Source organism: Mya arenaria, chromosome 12 (assembly GCF_026914265.1).
Source record: "Mya arenaria isolate MELC-2E11 chromosome 12, ASM2691426v1".
NCBI classification, from domain to species: domain Eukaryota; kingdom Metazoa; phylum Mollusca; class Bivalvia; order Myida; family Myidae; genus Mya; species Mya arenaria.
This window is the reverse complement of record NC_069133.1, coordinates 66,315,963-66,340,485: the sequence shown is the minus strand read 5'-3', so window position 1 is coordinate 66,340,485 and position 24,523 is coordinate 66,315,963. Positions and strand designations below refer to the sequence as shown.

General features: G+C 33.7%; 1 protein-coding gene across 2 annotated transcripts in view; it reads right to left on the bottom strand.

Moving 5' to 3' along the window:
* The window catches only part of LOC128210969 (uncoordinated protein 58-like), a 37,264-nt gene that overhangs the window by 10,310 nt on the left and 2,431 nt on the right, over positions 1 to 24,523 (bottom strand). Inside the window, exons 1-2 of one of the 2 annotated variants that reach the window (XM_052915321.1) lie at positions 4,693 to 4,870; positions 127 to 639 (exon numbers count right to left, since the gene is read on the bottom strand). In XM_052915321.1, coding sequence (XP_052771281.1) covers positions 127 to 639; positions 4,693 to 4,795 — 616 coding nt within the window. In that variant the 5' untranslated portion in view covers positions 4,796 to 4,870. Of the gene's footprint in view, positions 1 to 126; positions 640 to 4,692; positions 4,871 to 24,523 lie in introns of those variants that run through there. The other variant, XM_052915322.1, reaches the window with a different exon arrangement.

Here is a 24,523-nt window from a genome sequence, read left to right as displayed (position 1 = left end):
AGAACTAATAATGCATTGGAATCATGTATTATCTGTCATTTTGTTCTTTGTATCGAAATGCTAGGATTTAAGACAGTACAAGGCGCGAGAATTATTTTAATATAAAATAACCTGAACACTTATTACCTATAGTGGTATAGACTGTCCATACGAAGAACAGGCTGCCCCAGTACGTCCACACCTCTACTGTGGAGTCCGTGGTCACATCATTCTTAATCGCCTCCCGGATCGCCGATTCATAGTCCACTAAGAGCTTGCTTGTGTCCGCCCTGAACTTGTTCACGTCTTGGACCTGATTCACTGACTGTACTAATTGAGTAATTAGATTCTTTCTAATATCCGTAATGTTGGATTTGTATTTTTGCTCATGATATGATTCCACGGCCATAAATATGGCGGCGCCGAGCGCAGTGTACGCTATAAGAATGATGATAAGCCCCACCAAGGACCGCGCCGCCTTGTAGACGGCCTGGGCTACTCTTTTAGTCTTTCCAAGGCATCCCTCGGGCTGGGTCAGCTTTTCCGAGGAAATGGTGACGTCAGTGGCCAATGTGTCCGTACTCCCGGCCATTGACACCGACAAATGACCGTCGTCCGCGTCCATCGACCCTTCAGGTTTGTACAGGAGACGAGTGTCCTCTGAAAATATATTTCAGTAATTTCAATTGAAGCATTAACACCTTATAATTAGAGAAAATGTTCAGATTTAATCCACTCTAATATTTTCCCTGCACCTTGTTTATTGTTATGAAACATTTATGTAAAATTAACAACCAAGTTAAACCATCAATCAACAGGCACGCACCAGATAATGGTCTAGTCTTTTGAATTAATAACAAAATCAATTCCTGATAATACAATCATGAAAGAATAATGCAACCGTAATATTATGTACGAGTTAAAATGTAATCGGATTTCATTTCACCGGAAATTCATTGACAGTGTGCATTTTGATTTGAAGGTTTTTTCATTCTTTTTAAAAGCTATGTAATATGGAAACAAATGTTTAGCACACGTACATTACAGGTCGTAACTTATGAATTGTTATATAATGTTTTCATATAAATATCAAAATATAAAATCCGATATGCTTATTTATATGAGAAAAAAGATATTAAAAAATGTAAATGAAAGGATGTAGAAAACCTCAAGATAGTACATCAAAGATAGTTCATAAACACAACTTTCTTTGATATGCTATCTATTAGATAAGAGATTTCTTCCGATCATGTAACTAGACACGAACAATGAGTGTAAACAACATGAGCCATACTTAATGAGCGAGTGATGGCTGCAGCGTGTTGTGTATCATGGAAACAGGTTGAAAACCTCCAAGAATTTTCACCATTCGTTTTAAGTACCTGATGAAATGTTTAGAGCGTTTTAATGCCATAAAATGTCTGGCCATATTAGTGTCAACATGTTTTCCCTTCAATTTACGTAACTGCCTTTTTCAATTTGTTGTGGAAAGCAATTAAGTATAAAAAGGTTAAAACAAACACCAATAAACTCAAACACAAGAAAAACCAATCCCGATGGGACACTGGCAAGTACATGTACATAGTTCTGCTCAACCTAAAGTTCGTTGAAATACGAATAATGCTAGGACTCTAGTTAATTTTATGTTCTCATTACTTGACAAAAACATGATGTTCTCTAAATCCTCAAGACAAGATTACGTTGATAACGTATTTACAACGCCAGAAGAAACATTCCTAAAATGGAGCATTTGATCATGGCAACACCGCTTGGACGCATAAAACACATTTCAGCTTATATTGAGTTATTTTAAACGTCCGAAAATGAAGGCGAATTGAACATTGAACTACAATGATGTTAAGGCTAAAAAAAAAAATACCTGTGTTTCCGGTAACCCGACCGACCCTATTTTTTTCTCGCCGAACCTAATCTTTATTTTAGACATAAAGATTTTTTTTATTTATTTTCCTTAAATTCTATCATAAAAAATATTTCTTAAATATATCGTCATTATTTTCGTTGTTTATCTTTTTTCTATGTCCCCGGAGAATAAACTTTAATTCCTGAGTATGTATTACCGAGACCCTTTGTCAACAGGAAAACAAAATGGCGGAGGGCGGCGAACCCTGTCCGATATCTTCAAATTGGTAAACGTATTTTTACGGTCCAAACACGTGGTTGATCACAGAAGACATATTTTGCTGTCTTTATAATGAAAATATTTAGGATTATAGTTCGCGGTGTTATTTATCCATGTCCATAATAAAACTTACTTTTTACGATAAGGCTTTGTGTATATCATGCAGGCTTCTTACGATTAGACTTTGCGAATTTATGCAGACTAACTGCCAGGTTCCAATACGCATTTCATTAATCGTTACATTAATGTATCCGCAAATATCAACGGTTATTTATTTCGCCTTATTTAAGTCCCATCAACTGAAATCCAAACAAAAACCTGCGAAAGTTAACAACACATTTATTTGAATGTGTCGGCTGCGGATCAAACCGTACAATTTGTGACGTCAGAGCACGAGCGGTGATAAGATCAAAGGCGCGTGGCTATGGTTTGTATTTAATTCGGTCGGTCGGATACCGTATGATCCCATTTGATTGCCAGGATTTCGCCTAGGCTGGTAGGAGAATAGCATACGATCGAAAAAATAATTATCAATAATCGTCGTCTGGGAATCTTAAAACAATGACCGAAATTTTTGAATTCACTACTAATATGAATGAAACTTTGATTGTACGAAAATGAGATACGTAAAATAAATCCATATCCGCGTTTACTTGTTCTATTATTAACTTACCTCCACTTGAATGCCTAGTTTACGGAACTCACAGTTGACAAGAAAATCGGCGATTTTCCTCAAGCAAATTTAACAAAATTTATTTAGTTAATAATTGACTGTTTAATTATCACAGATTGTAGAAATTGAAGTGCTGGATTTTTTCTAAAAACCGATCGCGACTTATAAACGAGTATTGTATATAAACAACACCAGATTTCATGGGCAAAATTGGCGGGAAAATACGGTAGTCGAAGATAAATTTCGCCATGTAACCGGAAACACAGGTATTTTTTTTTTGGCATAATAGGCACTTGGTATGGTACCTAATTAACCAATTAAGTCCAGATTACGACCTTGTCCGCACTTCATAACAATGAAACGGACGTGCACGAAAGTACGTCAATACTTATATTTTCGTGGAGCAAATATTGTCTGACTCATAACGGCATAATTATTGTTAGTATATATTAATTACTTGTAACAGCAATGGTTTCGTCTGCCTCACATTGGCAATAACGAAACAGTCGGTGTCGAGAACTACCATCACTTTCACGTCTATTCTCATACACTAATTTGCCAAGAACAGTTTGTATCCTGCCAACACAGGGCTATATACATAAACTTTTTAAAGATAACAAGAAACTCATGTGTTTGACATTGCCGTAGGAAAAGCAACTACGTTTGAACTACAGAATAGATACAATAAAGTAAAGGCAACCTTAATTACTGACAGGAATTTTACGGCAAACTGAATATAAAGGATTTTTACCATCTTTAATTACTTATTCCGTTGGCAAACTTTTAAACTTCGTCTAGACGTAAATGCTTTAATAGGCATTTAAACGTGTATTTATTTACGAATTGTACCAAATTACACAGCATTACGAAACACTGGTTTTGATCTTGAATATTACTAATATATATTTAGAATGGCAGAAGGGGAAACATTTTGCATTATTGACCTTAACATCAAAATACAAGTCATCATCACCGTAACACACAACACACATTATTGTAACAAATTTAAACTCATATCTACCTTGCATTGAAACAATGATATTCTTTGCTAGGAAGATCTATCAAGAATGAGGGTACCAATACAAACTGCATGAGGAGCTCAAACGGACAATGCACTTGTTGAAATAAAACTGACCTGGTGTAGAAATAGCGATTGAGGGTTTAATGAATGTAAGAATGTGTTTCGAACATTTAAGCAACCATGTAACTTTAAAAATAATGGAACGGATCTGTCGCTTATATAAGAGCAATCATGAAGAATTTGCAAAAGAGTCGCAAACAATATTTGTCAATTAGATTACAAAAATATATGATTAAATTATTGTCTTAATATGAATAACATTGTTTAAACTATGTTCGAAAAATTATGCTTTATTTATTTTGTTACACTTTTGACGTTGACCATTTTGACGTGTAAATTGGTCCATTTTAATGGTGATACGGTTAGTAACAAATCACCAGCTCGTTCTTATGATTAAGAGAGTGTTCAGCGATAGGTTAATATAATTAATTCTACACTTACCACTTGTATCTATACCTTTCACACATAAAATCTCCGAATTGTTTGGAATTTATAACCTATAACTTTGAAATTGTATAACTTCAACATGTTTTAAGCCCTCTATAACGCATTGTAGAATGATACTTTTCCCTGTAATGAGACACGCAGTCATTCGACACACCAAGTTAAGATCTCAGATTACTTTGCAATATTAAAGCAGAATAAACAGCACACCATTGAAATCAATACTAAGACTTCTAGCACAGCAGGTATAATCAGTATTTTCTTATATATTATAAGACTATTTTAATGGCACATGCCTGAACAACTAAGTGCTATCGCGATTACCAGCTAAATCTATTTTGTGACGTAACGAAAACAAACAAAATATTGTTTTACCAGATTGATATATATCCAGTAGCTGGTAAAAGCAAAAGCGTATAATGTTAATCCTTTCTTCAAAAACACGTGTTATAATTTGCCATGCGATGCTTATCTGCATTAACTCATGCTGGTTCCGTCCAGATCGTTGAACGGTGTTGGCATACACAGCCGTATTCTCCTAGTCACTGCGCTACCCTGGGAAGTCCCGAAGAAATAAATACTTTCGCACCGAACATTAATATGCTTGTCATTAGTTCTTCGCTGAAGCCAAGTAAGAGAAACAAATCAGATAGACTTGTCAATGAAGCCTCTTACATTTCTCATCTGTGTAAAACAATCCCAGATTGAAACGAGCTTTCTCATCTACGGCTGAATCATTATGGCTTCAGTAAAGGTAGTGAAGGTATATAAACGTATTTGCAAATGAACTGTGAATAATTTTACATCAAGAAAATATCTTCTTCGTATGCTTGTTAATTAAGTTAAAACTGTTTTATATTATGCTTTATTTTGAAACAACTACTTATGTGAAAAACTACAAGTTATAAGAACATTCATTTCTCCCGTTAGCAAGATGTGACACCAGAATGTGGTGTTGTTTCGTGTGTGTGTGTGTGCGTGTGTGTGTGTGCGTGTGCGTGTGCGTGTGTGTGTGTGTGTTGGGGGGGGGTGTTGAATCGGAGAAAACACTCCTGTGTCCGGCTTATTCACTAATCAAACTCTTATTCTACTTAACCTGTCGCCAAATTAATTTATTCCCTTAGCGCGATATCGGTGTGGTTTGCTCATAGCAGAATATGCATTATTAATTTGCATTGATGATATTATCGCCATGACAGCATCATATTTTGCGGAATCATTTTGTATATTAGATTTGCTGGCACCCAAGGGGTTATTGAAGAAAGCTTGAACTATGTTTTATATGTTGAGTTCATAATATGTTCATAATACTTACATATGATATAAAATGATATGTGGTTAGTCTTCTGCAAAATAACTCAATAGTATGACCAGCCAATCCCTTTATCTACTATATTTAAACTACAGTAGGAAGCCCTTTAGGTCTCTTTAATTTAGATTGAAGAAAACCTTGGAGAAATGTTCATATACATCAAGATACCGATCGACATGCCTCCAATATCAGGTATCCCGTGCCTTGGTTATGCTCTGCTTCTTTCATACACTTGAATGACAATGGAATGTGTAGAGGTGTTCATTTTTCAATTTATTGCAATATTCTTATACGTGAGAAATTAAACGTACTACATATTCATCTCTTCTAAGGACATCATTACATTTCCGCTGTCAAGTACTTTTTTTACTCATATTGGAATACGGTCTTCTGGGAAATCTAATACAACCATCATGCATTAAGCATCCAAAGGTCTAACATAAAACCCTAATCCTAAATACAATTGTAATAATAATATCCGTTAAACACACAATATCATATAAAAACCATACACAGCTCTTATGTGACCTAAAGGATAATAACACTATTGCTGAATACTTAGTTCATACAACTTGTTTTCTAATGAGCCATATAGCATCCATGTATTATCAATTAGCATGACCGTAGCTACCCGATAGTATCCATGTTTTTCACAAGATTCTACTAGAGTTCTTGGATAATACATTAGCGGACATGAGAAAAACAGTTAAGTGTTTTACCACTAGACCACGGATTCGCCGGTATAGGTGATGAACACATGTAAGCGGCAAGAGCATGTCATATTTTACTGGTTTGTTGACCCACATGCCTAGTGTACACAACTAACATCAGTAAATAGACCAGTTGCGAAGAAGCCAATTGGCACCAACGTCCTTTAATGTTTTTTGTTTGCAACTATGCAGTTTTTCGCTTTATCTCATAATCGTACGAGAGACATTTTACTACCATGCTAGGAAGTCTCTGTGATTCTGTACGTGTTATTTTATTTGAATACGACCAAAAGATCGGAGCTAAAATGTTTGCATGTTTCTGTTGGGCCCGAGATAAGGGCATTATCATAAATGACATATAAACTGCAAAACAATAGTCCAATTGGCTCGAAATGTCTAAACAAAAGGTGTAACACATGTTTCATTGAGCCCTGCCGTATGTTCGTACAGTGAAATTATTTCTAGAACATTCTTAAGGTTAATGACCGGAATAAAATCACTTTTTACAATCATTGTCAGGAAATATGTCATAATAATAATTTTGTCTGAATGGATGGAATATTATCATTACTCTCTGCATTTACACAGAACTTACTGACGTCACACAATGTTTCCGTATTGAGGTTCATTGGCATATTAAACTATCTGGTCATTACATGGTCATTTATATCCGAATCCCAAGTCTTGACTATTCAATGTTTATACCGTCTCCTTTATTGTCAATTTTCTAGGGATAAAACCAACTTCAAAACTTCACTACATTGCACTTCTATGCCAATTGAACGTAGTATTTATTATCTATTTGATCAGCGGCGTCGTCAATGTCGTCACTTAGTTTCGACGTAAAATACAATTAAATACAATTAACGGCAATAAAATGTCACTTGGTCTATAAGAAGCATAATTGTTCTACTATCCCGATGATGTTGCGATCTTCGTCCTATGAATAAAATTTTAATGATGCGCAATCCATGAAATGTATTCTCCAGGCAAATCTGTAAAATCCTATCCGTAGATCATTCTCGCACTATTTTACTCATACCAGATTTGCTCCAGAAAATTGACTAAGCCTTTTCTTTGCTTAAAAACCAAGAAGGCTAAATTAACACGGAGCTTGAATTCTTACTGTTTTGCTGTAATTATATTTAATTATATTTATCGGCTAGTCCTTTTTCTGTTATTCATTTGTTTAGTGTTTGTTGGAACAGTACCGAATGCACATACTTGAATTATTACAATACCATCGTTTACATTATTTTTTGAGAATGTTTGACTGAATAATAAAAAAGAGCATGTAGCTTTTCCCATCGCCGATACACTTGATACGAACGATACGAGCATGCTCGTCTTACTATAAGGCCAAGGTTAACAGAAAATACTTACCTGGTTTATGGACAATGCAGCCAATATTTACATGAAAACTACATAAAGGTTGTCGTAAAAACGGACAGGGTTGGCTAGCGGACCATTTGGTCATTGTTGATGAAACATACAGCCCCGATAAGCAGACCTAACGGCTTAGATTTGAAAACGCTACTACTCGTAGGCGTAGGACGATACAACTCAGATTAAACGACATATATACGGCCCAGATTGAAGATAACTGAACAATAGCGAAATTGAAATTAATATAAAGTATGGCTATTTTTAAAATGATATTACACTCTTTTCGTTAGTTAAATACATTGAATAAGCTTAGCTTAATATCGTTACAGTGGCACGGTGTTCTATAACGTGAATGTTTTTATGACTAATCTGCTGAGGAAAATGTTGATTATATAAATGCTGAAATTGATTATTAATGATATCCCTATTTTGAAGATGACCTAGACTTCCCTGACCAGATTACAGTACTTGTTAATTCTAAACAGCATGCATTATACATTTTGAAAATTATGAAAAAGGGGAGGCTCGTAAAGTTTGTGCCAATTAATATCATCATTACAGGTACATGTAACTTGATAATTAAGACCAGTCCAAGTATACTTGATCCAAGTGCATTCAGTTGAAGATAGGCATACGACCATAATTCTAAAAGTCCTCACAGAGCCATAGGCGATATTGCACTGATTAATAGTATTTAATACGCATTGTGTGGTAACTGTTACAGGTTCAATTTGGAAAAAAATATACTCCCGACGCATGCCAAATACCAATTATACAACAACCATACATTTACATAGGCAACAAAAACATACCTCGAAATAAATAATTTTCACGGAAAGTTTTTTATGTTAGTTTTCTTATGTCGTTTTGAAATTTCGTTAAATTCAATTATCAATAAAAAAAATGGGCTCTATAAAATTTTGCCTTCGAATGGGATAACTTCATAATAAGTGTCGTCGGCATCCTCAGTCTTCATTCCGTTAATTCCATTATAATAGTACCGGGGGTATCCGATAATGCATTAAACGTGTCCTCTTCAGTTTATAAGTGGCTAGGTAGGTTCATATGTTAAACGTATGTTATATTAATCAACCTGGAATTTTAATTTGCTCAATTAAAGCGGATGAAGAATTGGGAAAAAAAGTATTAATTATATTGATTATATATCATACTAAATATTTCTCATACAGTGACTTACGAACCATCTAATTTCAGTATGTTCAAACTTAAGAAATGATCAAAATGACGGTGCAGATTATTTTTTAGCATACTGACACTAGATAGTCATATTATATCTTGGCATAGTTTCACAAAAATATGTAATAGTTACTGCATGTACTACTCGAGTCATTGCAAATTTACTTACTTATTTTTACTTTATACTTATTTTCAATCACCAGGTTGTGCGTTAAGTAAGTGTTCTGAATTTTGTTGTCTGGGACTACGTTCAATAACAGACGTAATATACGCCACACTAGTTTATGGTTAGGCTCTGCCTACTCACGATTATCGTTTTGTAATGGGACCTTTTTGTTGACGATACTGACGACAACGCTGTCCCACATGGTTGACCAATTTTCATATTCTTATTATCAGCATTTTTGTGTACTTATTAGATATGCAAAACCAAATTGTAAATGATTAAAGGACAAAACAAAACTAACAAACATTTACTATTTACCATAATAAAGTTTTTGTAACAATTGTACACTATTTTTGTTGTACAGTTGAACACCGCTATTCCAAACACCGTTTATCTGAAATTATCGCTATTTCGATTTTTTGTCGGTCCCGATTTTACTCCTTCTTTGTTTGACTAAAGTTTTGGTCTTTTATCCGAAATCGCTATTTCGAAGTAAAAAATAAGGTTCCGATTTTTTCACACCTATTTATCAATTCTTATTTCGAACTCGATCAATATATATGCAAAAAGCTACAGAAAAAGGCATATGTTTTTTCACACCATACTGCGAATGCACTCGGGCATCGGCTTGAGGTGACAATGGAGCACAATTAGCGCTGGTTAAAACATGACATTGAGCATGCGTATGTTACAAACATCGATGTCAGAAAATGAGAGTTAAGCGATACATCACATCATGCTTTAAAAATAGACCGAACGATACTGGGTAAACAAAATGTGATTTCAATGCTATTTAAAATTAAATTTGCTCTTTATAAACTATGCTATGTTTCGAATGCATATATGTGCTGTCATTTTGTTTAAAATGTTTTACTTTGTTTTAATAAAGTAGTATAATAACGAATTATTTGTCAGTTATAAAACACTAAATCAACAAATATTTTTGTATACGAAAGATTACTCAAACAGAGTTGATCGTATTGGTAACGTGTAACCGACATTGCAATTTTCACGACTTAGTATTTCACGTCATCTATAATTCGCGAACACTGTCATTTGCGGAAAATTGTTAATCCGAAACACCGCTATTCCGAAGTATTCTTGTCAGAAAGTTTAATCCAACTACGAAGTAACTAAACAGAGAAGATCCTATTGTAGATAAATCCTCAAAAACCTCTGCTTTTATACCTTAATAGGGTAGTATAATTCATTGACTAGTGTGTCAGCTTTGGTCGACTTAGTCTTGTTTTATCTCATATAATTTCAACTTCGATTTCATATTGCACCAGTTCACCTGTTTCTACAAATACCCCTTGGGCTCCAACCGATGACCGTACATAGTCTAGTTGTATTTAAACACAAAGAAGAAATACACTCAGCTTTTCACTGAAAAAATGTTGTTTTTAAGTATTGTTTTATGACAAAATCTACTTATTCAATAATTCTGTAACTCTAGTCTATATCTCACCGCTTTGTGATCACTCAGAAAATATAGGTTTGTTTTAGTAACTCATTAATAAGAGCCCAGATGTGGTCCAATATTCACTCTCTTTATGGAACCAATGCATTAAAAGCAACTGTTTTAGTATTGATATGCGTTTGGTTGTCATATTATCTGAAAGCACTATGCACGATGTGTATTATGTCGTTAATGTAGATGCGTTGTATAGTGTTTCACAGTGCTACATTGACCTTCCGGAGATTCATTCATTATTCATTAATTTCAGTCAATGCAGTGACGTCATTTATATTGATAATATTATGAAGTTTCTCCCATTTCAGAATTTAAATCTGTATTCTGCTTTGGTCAGAGGTGTTACATCAGGGGAAAGAGGTATCCTTCACGACAAATTACTAAAAACCATGATGTTGAGAGCAATCAATACAATACTTAGAATGTTTCTATTAGCATTCAATGCTAACACAGACTTGGTTAAAGGTAGATTCAGTTTCAAAGAAACCCCACGTCACCGCCTCTCAACTATAATTATAAATTAATTATAACGTTTTATTTTCTGTTTAAAAATCAAGGCCAGTCGTGTCGTATTGATGCGTGCATCAATTAAGCCTTAAGTACAAAACTACCACCGTCAATAACAAGGGACTGCTCGTTTTACAAACTATTAGTTATATGTGTAATATCCAGAACAAAATATATCTTAGTAATTAGTGTAAAGACTGGATATACCTTAGCATCAGCTGATTAAATATCCATAACGTTTACGCGAAGACATATTCGATTCGTTTGACATGTAAACGTATGTAGAACATTCAAGTAAATTTTGATGACTCTTTATTACATGGTTATAAGAAGCCTCCGTGAAACTATAGCATACTCAAAATTTCTAAGCAGCTGTTTCGCATCATCCATTAAACATCCGCAATCCTATTATAAAACCCTTATCTTGAATATATTTTTTTCATATCCGTTAAATACACAAATAATAAAACAACAACACAATAAATGACAACAACTATTGATTTATGCATATCAATAAGTGCATACAACTAGTGTTCTACTGAGCCATGTAGCATCCCTGTATCATCAATAAGCATTAAAGTAGCGACCTGGTTATATCCATGTTTTCACAAGTTTCTACTAGATAAGAGCATTTTGATAATACACTATCAAACACAGAAATAAACAGTGTCTTACTTCTGGACCACGGATGAATGCACACAAGGAGGGACCCTTGTTAGTTGCGAGGGCATGCCACTTTTAACTGATATGCCCTCGTTCCATTCGTTCAGTACTCAACTTACAACAGGAACCAACCCAGTTGCGAAATAACCACTTGGCATCAAAGTGAATGTTTGTTTTGGTTTTATCTCCCATTATCGTACGGACGACGTTGTGTCACCAAGCTAGGAATATACATCACTTGTGACTGGAATTTCGTACATTGGGAATTAATTTGAATACGATCGAGGACTCGTATTACAAGTATTTAGAGGTTTCGGTCATGCCGAGATTATGGCATTATCATATCAATATTATCAGCATTCTTGTGTACGGGAGTCAAATGGTTTCAAAATATCTAAACAAAACGTAAAAAACGTATGTTTCGTTGAGCTCTGTGGTATTTTCATACAGAAATACCATTTCAAGAACATACTGAGCAGAAGAAAATACATATTTCCCAATTATTGTCAGGAAATACGTCATAACAATATTTTGTCTGAATGAATGGAAATTTCTACATTGCTCTCTGAAAATGCATATAAATACGGACAAACTGAAGTCACACAATGTTTTCCTATTGAAGTTTATCGTTATATTTGGTTACTGCATGGCATTTAAGTCCGAATCCCAAGTGTTTGATATTCATGTTTTATATTTTCACTCTTTATTTGCAATATTTGTTGGGATTAAAGCAACTCCAACACTGAATATTACGCTTCTTTGACAATTGACGTATTATTAATTTAACTGTTTGATCAGCGGCGGCGTCAATGACGAGACTCGTCAAGGACGTTACATACAATTCACTGCCATAAAATGCCATTTGATCTATCGCAGGCATTTATTTAGTACTTTCATATGGATTTCCAATTTTGTTGCATTCTTATGAACTTGAAAGCAATTTAAATGAAAGACAATAACACTTAGAAGTGTATACGTCACGAAGTGTTCTGTAAAATCCTCTCTGCGGAACATTCACACACTAATTTACCATGCAAGTGAGTCGCTCCAGTTAATTATCTAATCATTATGTTTGCTGAATTACCACGGAGCCTAAGTTCTAACTGTTGTACTATAACTCCAGTTTTGGCTAGTCTATATCGGTTATTTATTTGTTTATTGTGCTTTGAAACATTACCCAATTAAACTTTCATTTATATACACGCACCTGTTGGGTGACCAAACCCGCCAGTAGTACCGTGCTACTAGATGGCGTCGTTACCGGACACTGTTTCGGAAAACAAATATGGCAGCGCGCATGGATGAAAATGATATAAAATAAAAGAAGAAAATATTTTTTTTAAGTTTTTATTTCATCGATATTTTGACCGATACGCGAACGCTCGATACGATATATATCAACCAAACGCCTTATACCTGTATTCGTTTCTATACGAGAACCGGTACTCTGCCCGAGTAGTCACAGTACCTTCGTGTATACCATTTTTGAATGTTTGAGTATTTTTGCCCATCGCCGATGCATTTCAGACGACATGACCTAGACCGTCAGACTAGAAGACACAAATCCTCCTCCTCCTCCTCCCACTACTACTACTACTACTTCTACTCCTCCTACTCCTACCACTACTACAACGTTTATAATGTTCTAAAATACAATTTATTTGATGAGCTCACCGAAAATTCAGTCAATTACATTAAGTATTATTGGTGTTAATATTATTTAGCATATTATTTAGCATCAACACAGTATTTGCAATATATATGCAACCTAATCACTGCGATGCATTTTTTATAAGATGTGATTTATGAAGAAAATGACGTGCTATGGGATCTTTCTGTTAGCTTGATGGATTCAAACATTGTAACTTTGTATGCCCGGTGTAAAGTCACACAATTTCCCCGTTTTTAAAGTACGTTATTGACCCTGTGACCCTGTATCTAATAATGGTATGAAAAGCATTAAAATACAGAGGAAGACAAGAAAATTGATGATTAAGTTAACACATATTACCATTTTCAATGTAATTTCCATTGTAATTCCAACTGTAATTCTCTACCCCAATTCCAGCCTTAGTTTGCAATTGTAATTTCCACAATTAATTCTAAATTATATTGACGATGTGCGTATACCATTTTGTCCATATACCGAATAATTTATTTACATTTGAATCACCAATTCCCCGAAATGTGCCAAAACAATCAATGTCAAGAAAAAACATACATTCACTACAATAAATTCCTACGCAATATACATTAAGAACACATTGGTTGTAATAACGAGGCGTTATGGGATCTTTCTATAAGTCTGATGGATCCTAACATAGTTATAATGTTGTATGCCCGATGTGAAGTCACACCAATTTTCCCTGTTATCCCAATGAGAGTTATTTGATGCTTACCTTGTTGCAACGAAGATGAGATGTTGTGACCCTGTCTCTTATGACGGTTTGAAAAACATTAATATACTCATAAAGACAAGATAAATGATTAAGTTTAAGCACTAATAACATTTATAGAATATCGCCATTCCCAATGTTATTCCCATTCAGTCTTAAATGTATGCCCACATTTCCAAAGAACTCCTAGAAATGAGCAAGCCGCTCTGCTGTTGTTTGTATTTATAACCTTTGTGTGACCTTAAATAGCGTTTATTTCTCCACGGTAAGTTTCTTATATCACTCTTATCAGATTAAAGTTGTAAGCCATAAATAAACGTGGTTGTATTTACAAGAAAATATATAAAATAAATTTTACTCAGTTACATGAGCTTTTGAAAATAAATAGAGGGCGTTCAACAAAAGGCATCATATTTAAAATGTGGCCTTGTGCGAAGAAAACGTGATACGTACATATACAAATGTTTCTTTCTGAGAAAACATAGCATATCAATTCAAACTATTTCATGTAAATCAGCAATTGGAATTAATAGTGTTCATATAAATTAACACGTACATAGTATGTGTAATAAATATGCAACATAATTTCTGACATTATTTTTTTAAAAGATGTGCTTTATGTGGAAAAATGAAGGTTGTGAGAGTCTTTGCATTTGTTTTGTAACATGGAAATTTATCCCGTGTATCTACGTACCTTTCATATGAAAATCAATCTATAAAATAATTTGTCAGCGGTTTTTCCTTTACGAATAACTGATGTTTTAATGTCTTTCAGTCTGTTCCATGTCGTCTTCAAATCTCTGGACCGTATCGTCTTTCAATCAATCTGGGCAATATCGTCTTTAAAATATTGGCAATACGCAATTTTGTTCGATAACCAAATAATCAATTTACAAATTAATCACCAATTAACAGACTTGGTCTAAACAAAAACACACATACACTACAAAAGCATCCTTCACAAAATGTTTAAAGTACATGAAACAGGTTGAAATTACGACATGTTATGGGATCATTATATTAGTTTGGTGAAACCCAACATTATTTTAGGTTGTATGCCCGTTTTAAAGTCGCATTTTCCTTGTTCTCACATTGAAGGTTATGGGATTCTAGTCATAGTTCAACGAAGTTTAGATCTTGTGACACTGTCGCTTATGGCGGTTTGAAAGACATTAAAATACACATGAAGACATTAAAGTTAAAGCAGATATAACCTTAACAAAATATAACCATTCTCAATGTTATTCCTATTGTTATTCTGACATTGATTCACCTCCCTTTGTAGGTTCCATTGTTACACGTAATGTTAATCCAAAATTCCCGCTGTAATCTCTAATATAATTTACAGTGTAATTTGCTTTGTGATTTCTATTGTTTTTGAGGAACAAATTACACGATCGGTTATGTCATATTGGCTGTTAATAATTATATAAATAATTATATTCATGTGTTGATTTTGAGAATTATACAAAATATAGCTATTTTTAACATGACATGACACTTTTATTGTTAGTTAGATATATTGAAAAATCTTAGCTTAGTAACGTTACATTGGTAAGGTGTTGAAAAATGTGAATGTTTTCATGACCGTCTGTGTGGAAAATGTTGATAAAATGAATGTTGAAAATCATAAATAATGGTACCTTTACCTAAAAGATTACCTAGACTTCCCTGGACAGATTTCGACTCATTTTTATACTAAACAAGCATGCGCTTTCATGGTTGCACGCTATGAAACAGGAGTGTCTCGTAAAGTTTGTGCCAATAAATGTCATCATTACAGATACATATAACTAACATATAGTTTAAGGTCGACGTACGAACCGAATTCTGAAAGTTTTCACGGAGTCAAAGCGGTATTGAACTGTTTATTAGTATTTAATATGCATTGTTTGGTAACTGTCGAAGGTTAATTTTGGAACCGATATACTCCCGACGCTTGCCAAATGCCAACTTTACAGCAATCATTTATTTGCATTGGCAACAAGAGCATACCTCAAAATAAATAAATCTTCATGGAAACGTTTATTTTATAGGTATTTCTAATTTCTTTTTGAAATTTCGGTAGTTTTTAATATCAAAAGAAATAATTTAGGCTGTAATTAGTTTAACCTGTAATTGTACAGCTTCATAATAAGTATTGTCGGCAACCACGGTTTTCATACCGTTCATTCCGTTTTACAAGTGGATCCGACAATGCATAATAAGTGCCCTCTTCAGTTTGTAAGTGGCTAGGATGGTTCTGATGTTAAACGGATGCTTTATCAATCAACCTGGTATTTTAGTTTGCACAGTTAAAGAGGGAGAAATATTTATAATAAACCATTAAAGCTTTTTTTAAAATGAGTGCATCAAACTGAGAAGGGTTTCGCAGCAAGAAGTGAGATAAGAGTTTCTGATATTAATTCAAGTTTAGTTTTTCGCATAATTATTGATAATTTGAAACGTCATATCCTTAAATCTTCTGTTTGTGTTGCTTTGTAGACATATGTCACTTTCGAAAGCGGAAAATCTAGGACGGACCAGATTTCTACAGACACAATGAGCTCGGAAAAATACACTAAGACAGGTTTTAAATTCCAAGCTGTTTTATGTCCAGCAATAGGTTAATAAGTTATTCATAGACTAAACAAAAGACACGACTACGAACTTATGAAACAGAGGAGATGTTATCCTAGATTAATCCTCAAAAAGCTCTGCCTTTATATTTTAATAGTTAAGTATAATTCATTTACCAGTGTCTCTGTTTTGGCCGACTTAGTGTTGTTACATCTCATATAATTACGATTTTGACTTCAATATCGTACTAGTAAACCTATTCAGGAAACAACTGCGCTTGGCGTTGCGCTACAACCATACTTATAAAACACCTCCTTTACCCCGAAATATCAAGTTTATACTTAACCACAAATTTTACAAAGACACAAATTTCAAACGATATCTGAGTCGCACCTCACCGTTAGAATGTTGCCTCAATCGTGTGTCGAAGTTTTTATCTTTAATGTCAAACAGCAGGTGATGGTCTCAAGAAGATAATGACGTAAAAGTATCTTGTTAGACGTTCAAATATGTTACCGAAACAAAAAAGGTTATTACTGTAAAATCACATATTTGTTTGGAACAACACTTCAATTATGCAAAGAAATACTCTCGGTGATAATTGTCGTTCCGTTTAAACAAGAAATCACTTGTGACTGAAAAGACGTAAAAAGGAACATTTGTATAAAGAGATAAACGTCTTGGATGGTGAGATGTATGGGGTCTGTTAAATAGAGAGAGGAATGTACTGATTTACAGAAAAGATATGCTATGTTGATACATTTTTTTAATATTATAGTTTAGTTTCTTTAAATTGAAAATATGATATCTTGGAGTCTAACAATCATAGCCGGCAAGCTTTATATGACAGACCGAGGTGTTCCGTTTGGCTATTGCATGAACTCAAAACATAACAGTACCTCAAGATTGCATACAATTGAAATTGCTAAAAGCATTACATACTAATAGTAACTTTTTATTTTTAGAACAGCAAGCTATATTAAATGAAATCGGAAGGATAAAGCAAATAGGAAGAAAATGTAGAACATAACATTGTAAACATGTGTAACGCATATAACACCACGAACACATTCGAATGTCTTATCGACTCTAACCAACCACTTTTAACATTCGAGCTGTGTATCGACTCTACCCTACCAACCTAAACATTGGAACAACCTACTGTTTTTAACCTTCCACTCTAAACATTCGAACATCCTACCGTCTTTGACGTACCACACAAAATAATCGATCTCTGGAACACCTAAAACAGGCATCAACTTGATATGCATTTCGCACAATTGGGATTAAAAGTATGATTGAATTCATATGCACGGATCCATTCCCTTTTACCTATTGAAACATAGTGAAATAATTAAACAAATACACAACTGTATAAGCAATTCTACACATCTATAATATTGTCATTCAATTCGTGCAGCAAACGAGTTTTCAAATCAGTCATGTAGCATACGTGCACCATAAATTAGCACGAAAGAAGCAACTCATTTACGCAGATGGTTCCAACATCAGTCGAGACTGAAAAAACCTATCATAGATCTTTGATGAGCAGGTAGTAAACAAGACGATGTGATATGATATGACCTCTTGCATGGTTAATATTTTATCAGAAAAGAATATGCGTACGATCACACTGTTTACTAACATATCAATTAAGGGAAGGCAAGATTAGCACAATTGACATTGATTTGTTTTTGTGGTAAAATGTATAACACACAGATTAGTGTTTTAATGGTGCATTAACATATTTTAGTCTGTACTTAAGGACCGGAATTTCTATCAGAAATTATCAAGCCATGCATTTTCCTCGCTGCAATTTCGCAATGAAGTCAATTCGGTCTTAGAGTTGGTAGATTCATAGCATGAATAAAATGATCACAAGCTTCACATAAAGAACGGAAGTGTCTGTTTCAAGAACGTATGAATATCTCACAAATCCCTTACCATGTGAAATCAATACACCTGAGCATGACGCAGAACATTAAACTATGGCGACATATGATATGTGTTATATTACCGGACTAATAGCTACTTAGATCTACTAAGAACTACTCAGATGTACACATAACTTTTAATGTTATACTGTAAATCAATTTCCGATGGCAGGTTGTCATTTAAGGTTACTTATAAAAGAGAGGTCTCGATTAAGGCATACTCAAAATACATTTATGTTTAAAATAAATAAAATTAAAAGGATCTGGTATGACAGCAGTTTTACATGTACTACCAATATTCAACATAAGTTTCAAACGTTTTATTTTTCTTTCATGGACATTTTTGCACCTTTTATTGTAATGGTCGAACGCGCTATAGTAAAGCATTGTCATAATAATAATATAAATAACTCATTTATTAAGCTTATGTATAATATAAATAGACTGAAGAAAACAGATCCGGAAGGCGTAAACATATTTCAGAAAAGGAAAACTATAACATAAACCTCAATTTTAAAATATTACCGCCCCAGAATGAAGCTCTAAAAATGTGATATTATATCATGTTTAATGTGCACCACTGCGAAAATGTATGCACTAGCGGTGAAGGTTTTTGAGCTTGGCTCTCAGAGCCACAACTAGTACCTGACGGCGTGCATAGTACGTGATATTTCTTCACTCCTGTGAATTCCTATGACACGCAGCAGAGTCTACATCGCACATGCGTTCGTCGTCGAGTATGTTACGAGAACTATCCAATAGACTCCCTCCTTTGCTTTTAGCACCAATGGTTTATAATTTTCGCTTACCCTTTTCAATACCTTATCCCTCGACCTTACCCGTCCTATGGTATTCAAAAAGCGCCCTATCATAATACCCCCTATTTATAGGTCTTAGTAGTTCTGATTAGTACTTGCCATAGCGTTCTTAAAAGTTCGTTATGCTAATATTGCTATACAACTTTGATATTATCAACAATCATGAAACGAAACAGTCTTCTTGAATAAGATCACTATGTATGACTGTTCGTTGCTCTATTCGAATAGCTAGTTTAGCTCTTTGTGTATTTTCCCTCAAAACAACTGACGTATCTCATCCTTCCTGTCAACTTATAAATGAATTATTTTTATTGGAAACAAGGGGGGCTAACATGTATAGTGAAATACATTTCTAAGATTTAAGAATTTTACTTTAGGATACTGATTGGAAAGAAAAACATTTTTAGAGCTTGCCGTTCGTCCATCTGTTTATAAAGTGAGGATTATTTTTTTATTGATGAACATTGGGCAGAATCTATTTATTTTGATGAATTTAGGATTTTCGTGAGTAACATAACCAAGTGTACCGGTAAATCAAGCATGACAAGCAGCAATCTCTTCAAATGGCTGCCTTTTGGATGGAAAATAAACAGGGTTTGTATTCACTAACAACTTGAGTCTTTGTTTGAGAGCCAGACTCAGACAAGTGAATATGTGTATGTCTTGAATATTTCATAGTTATTATTTTACAGAAATCTTAAGATAACTGTTAAATATATTTGTATTGCAACAAAAATGGGAAATTAAATCATTTTTTTTATTTAAATATCAACTGTTCAATAACATGTAGATATGCAGTTTTGTGTATTGAGCCTGAAACCCAGATTCAAGAAGTTAGTGTATACAGTACTGCAGAACTTCATAACATACACTGAAACATAACAAGTTGGTCGAAAAGTGGCTATGCATATGTAATGATTCAAAGAGATATTCAAAGGTTAATATAAATGATTTCGTCACATCTTCAAGAGACATATATGAGCGAGAAGACAAGGCTGATGTTTGGAACAAGTTAACGTCGTTCCTAAGATCACCATTGTTAACTTTCACTCTGTAAGTGCTCTTGAAGTTTAACGTTTCCACTATATATCTGCTGTATTTCTAACAATATCTGAGACAAGTGCTATGCTGACTATGTGGTATGACATCATTTGAATAAGTCATCCGTTGTATGCACGGTATAAAAGTCACACAAAATTACCCTTATTATCATAGTAGGTTATGACGTACCCTTAATACTGAAATAGAACAACAATGCTAACTAAAATGTAAAGTGATGAGGTTTTTAGAAGGAATTATTCCCTGTCTCTAATTATAGCTTGAAAGGCATACATATACCCAGAAAGTAATAGTAACTGACAATGTAAATTAATTAATGAAGGCATTAATTGTTTTCTCAAATACCCACACTATATTGATCATGTTATGGGTAACAGTTATGTGTTTGATTAGCCCATAACATTACTAAAAAGTCCAGTAAAATGTTCGGTTAAAATTGTTCATGTTAAAAAATAGTGCACACCGTATACTGTGTATGGACTGGCACTGCGTATTTGTCATTGGATGAAATTTTAGTACCAGCTTTAGTCGAGTGCGTCTTTGACGTTCCAATACAGATATCTTTATTTCCAAAGGCGTGATGCTATCCAACCAGATACAGATTCACGTGATTTCTAAATTATATGAAGGTATACATGGCTATTAAAGTCACATATATCTGTTTGAAGAAAATATAGAACCGACAACTGTAAATTAAGGAGCACAAACTTGCCAAATTGTATATATAAATAAGTCTTAGCTCACGATTGAGGCACAAAGGTTGGGAGTGTTCGTTCTTCGAAAAAGTAGTCGTAATAGCATATTATAGTGTCTTTACGAATTTGGTACCTTTCTTAAGTCATAATAAACGCAAAGTGTAAGTGAAATAGTCTGAGTTTTCATGTGTTTTAATATACATTTCTCAAAGCAATTTACTATGCGATTTGCTTACACATATATTCGTATCCGTTCAGAAAAGCTGCTGTAAACGTAAAGCTTTATATGTTCTACAATATAACCGTGACCTATATTTGGCACGAGTGTGTTGCATTTTAAGGAAGGTCAGTCGTGGAGGGTCTAAAAAACTATGAAACCCCGTTTTAATTGACCCGGTGAAACCACCACAAATTAGCTTGCCAGGTTGTAAAGCCCGAGCATTTAAATGTCTGAGCCTCTCAATCCTAAATAGCAGTTACATGAAAAAACAACAATAGTACTGGGTTTCTCATGAATAACAATAACTTCGTCAAATGATGACGAGAAGACATTTGTGAGAAGGTAAAATCCCCAGAACTAGATTTCTCATACAACGAATAAACAAAGCAGTAGTTTACAATACTTACATAGGCTCTAATTTCGTTGAGCAAATTATAAATAAAAAGGGGTAGTGCAAAGAGTGTATTCAATTCATCGTTCACAAGCAGAATGTTTAGAACAGTTGTATGAGGTTTCTTTATTCAGGCTTAGACGGAATATTACATTAACATTAATGCTCCTATAATTTTGTTGAATCGGTAAAACAGTGCTTCTTGTCAAATAGTGTTGTACTTTAAGTACGAAATTAGTCATGCTGGCGACAAGGGACAGTAATATTGTGTTTGACTTGCTGTTGTTGTTTCATGTCAATTGTAGTCAAAAGTAATAACCTAAGCCGGAACCGACGGTAGACTCCACAGCAATGCTTTATATTTATTAACACATGTTTTAATAATATTCATTGATTCATTACCGGAAGCTTTGATAATATCCTCGACAGTATTGTTTCCTGTGAGATAAAACAAGCCTTTGTCATATGTTATAGTAAAATTGACGCGAACTTCAGGTGCTGCTTTTCTATGAGTAAACACCGAATCAAAGAGTACAGGATTAAATACCTCTAAGCAAAGAAGGTTCAGCAATTTTACAGCCTTGTTCTTATCATTTATCTTGTGAAGGAGGTATCAATTGTCTTCTTGTAGACCTACTTTAAAAACTAATAGGTTTGTTGAATCATATACGATGGCAAATGTTCAAGCCCCTGGATTAGCATTGTAGATTGATTCGGTATCTTAAAAGTAGACGCCGTATATTTTATTGGTCGCAACTGGATTTGTAATTCATGGTTTCAATTCCTCCTTTTTGTTACCTTGATATAAGGGACGTTCAATATGTAATGTTTCTTAACTTGTATTGTCTGTATAAGTCGTTTTGATAGTTTTTTTTGCCAGGGCCTCGAAAGAAAAAGGTGAATATGAATTAGCACCTTCTGGATATTTTGAAATATTGTACAATGGGGAATCATGATACCTTTTCATTCACCCCATCAAATTCCAATGCATCAGGTTCTTCCTGCAGTTCTTTGCATTTGAAAACGTAGTTTTTAACTGTTTCTAAATCATCAATCTTTTTATCTGCTAGATTTGATCATTGACATTGACTGCTGTAAAGTTTACTGTAAATATTATTAACTTTTTGACAATTGTTTATGCGAAAAACAAAAATTTGAAGCTCCCTAAAAATTGCCATCAAGTTAAAATCTTGAAAATCGTTCATTTCTTTTTAAAGCGTTTGCAATTTTTAAACCAATATTTCCATGCCATATCAATGAATACGAAGAATATCTTGCTGAAATTGAAAATGATAATATACGCAAAACGTTATTCTTCCAGTAATGTTATCTGCCAACAGGTTTAAATTGAAGCCGGAAATTATACTGGTAGAAAATGGACTATGCAAATGCTGTAACGCTAATCTAATTGAAAATGAATATCATTGTTTAATTATGCTGTAGTAAATTAAGATTCTTAAGCTTTAAATACCAAGGTAGAATACCATGGCCAAATTTGGATATGTTTAAACGACCTATACTAAGCAAAAGAAAAACTATATTAAAGAAGCATGAATAAAAGAATTATTGTCCTTGTACAATATTAATGTTCCTTGAAATAACAATGTGAATCTTTGTTTATTTATTTTTTTCTAAAGGTGTAACAACTTTTGCATTTTTATATAGTTACATAATGTCTATGTTAATATTCCGCAGTTCTCTATAGTTGATATTATGTTATTGCCATATTTATGTTGTTAATGGCCAATGGGTATTTTATGCCGATTTGCCAATAAATTCTGGAACATTGAATGTTATGCTTTAGTTATGCGTGGATACAATGGGCAATTATTTATTATCGTTTTAAGCATGTGTTTACGATTCATGGAATAACAGTTAACTAGTATATGCATGACTTAAACAGGGAATCGCATATTCAAACTGAAACCTAACCATGAATATACAATACTACAGCTTTCATGCTTTAATATAAATCCTTTTTGAAATATTATTGTTATTTGTCAATCATATTTAACCCTTGTTATCATCCGCGTATAACGTTTGATCGTTTGAACATTTAAATTTTAATATTCTTAGAAATAACATGTATTGTATTTGGATTTACAAACAAAATTGCATCTGATAAACACATCATTAATATTTCGTGCAACAGAAATGTTTGTTTTCATAGAATTTATAGAGAATATTTGTTGATTTCGTGTAAGATAGTATTTAATTTCACGATAGATATGAATTTTCATTAATACTTTTCTATGAAATGGAATACCATCTTGCACTAAAATAAACATTGTATTGTTAATATTTTGTTTATTTTTTGAGGATAATTATTTGTTTTTGCTAAAAGTACACGCCTTTGTGCGGCCCTCCCGTCCACAATGCACTTTGAATATAACAAGCTTTTCACAAAATATGTTTAGAACAGTGAATTGTATTATAAGTTGAATATTAAAAACTAAAAAAAAAAATTGCGAACAAATACATTACTTTGAAGGCGCAAGAATAACCTGTGAGACCTCTTGCTATTTTGAGTTTGACGGCCATGAAGAGATAAGAGTGAACTTTCGAGCTCGTCGTATTTTGTTTGATGGGATAATACCATTTCCATGGCAACTTTACGCAGTTGAAACATCATTTTTGCGAAGAAATATTTTAAACGTTCAAATGATGTATGTGGGGTAAAAAAAATAATTGATAGTTTCAAACATAAATTTAACCGTAA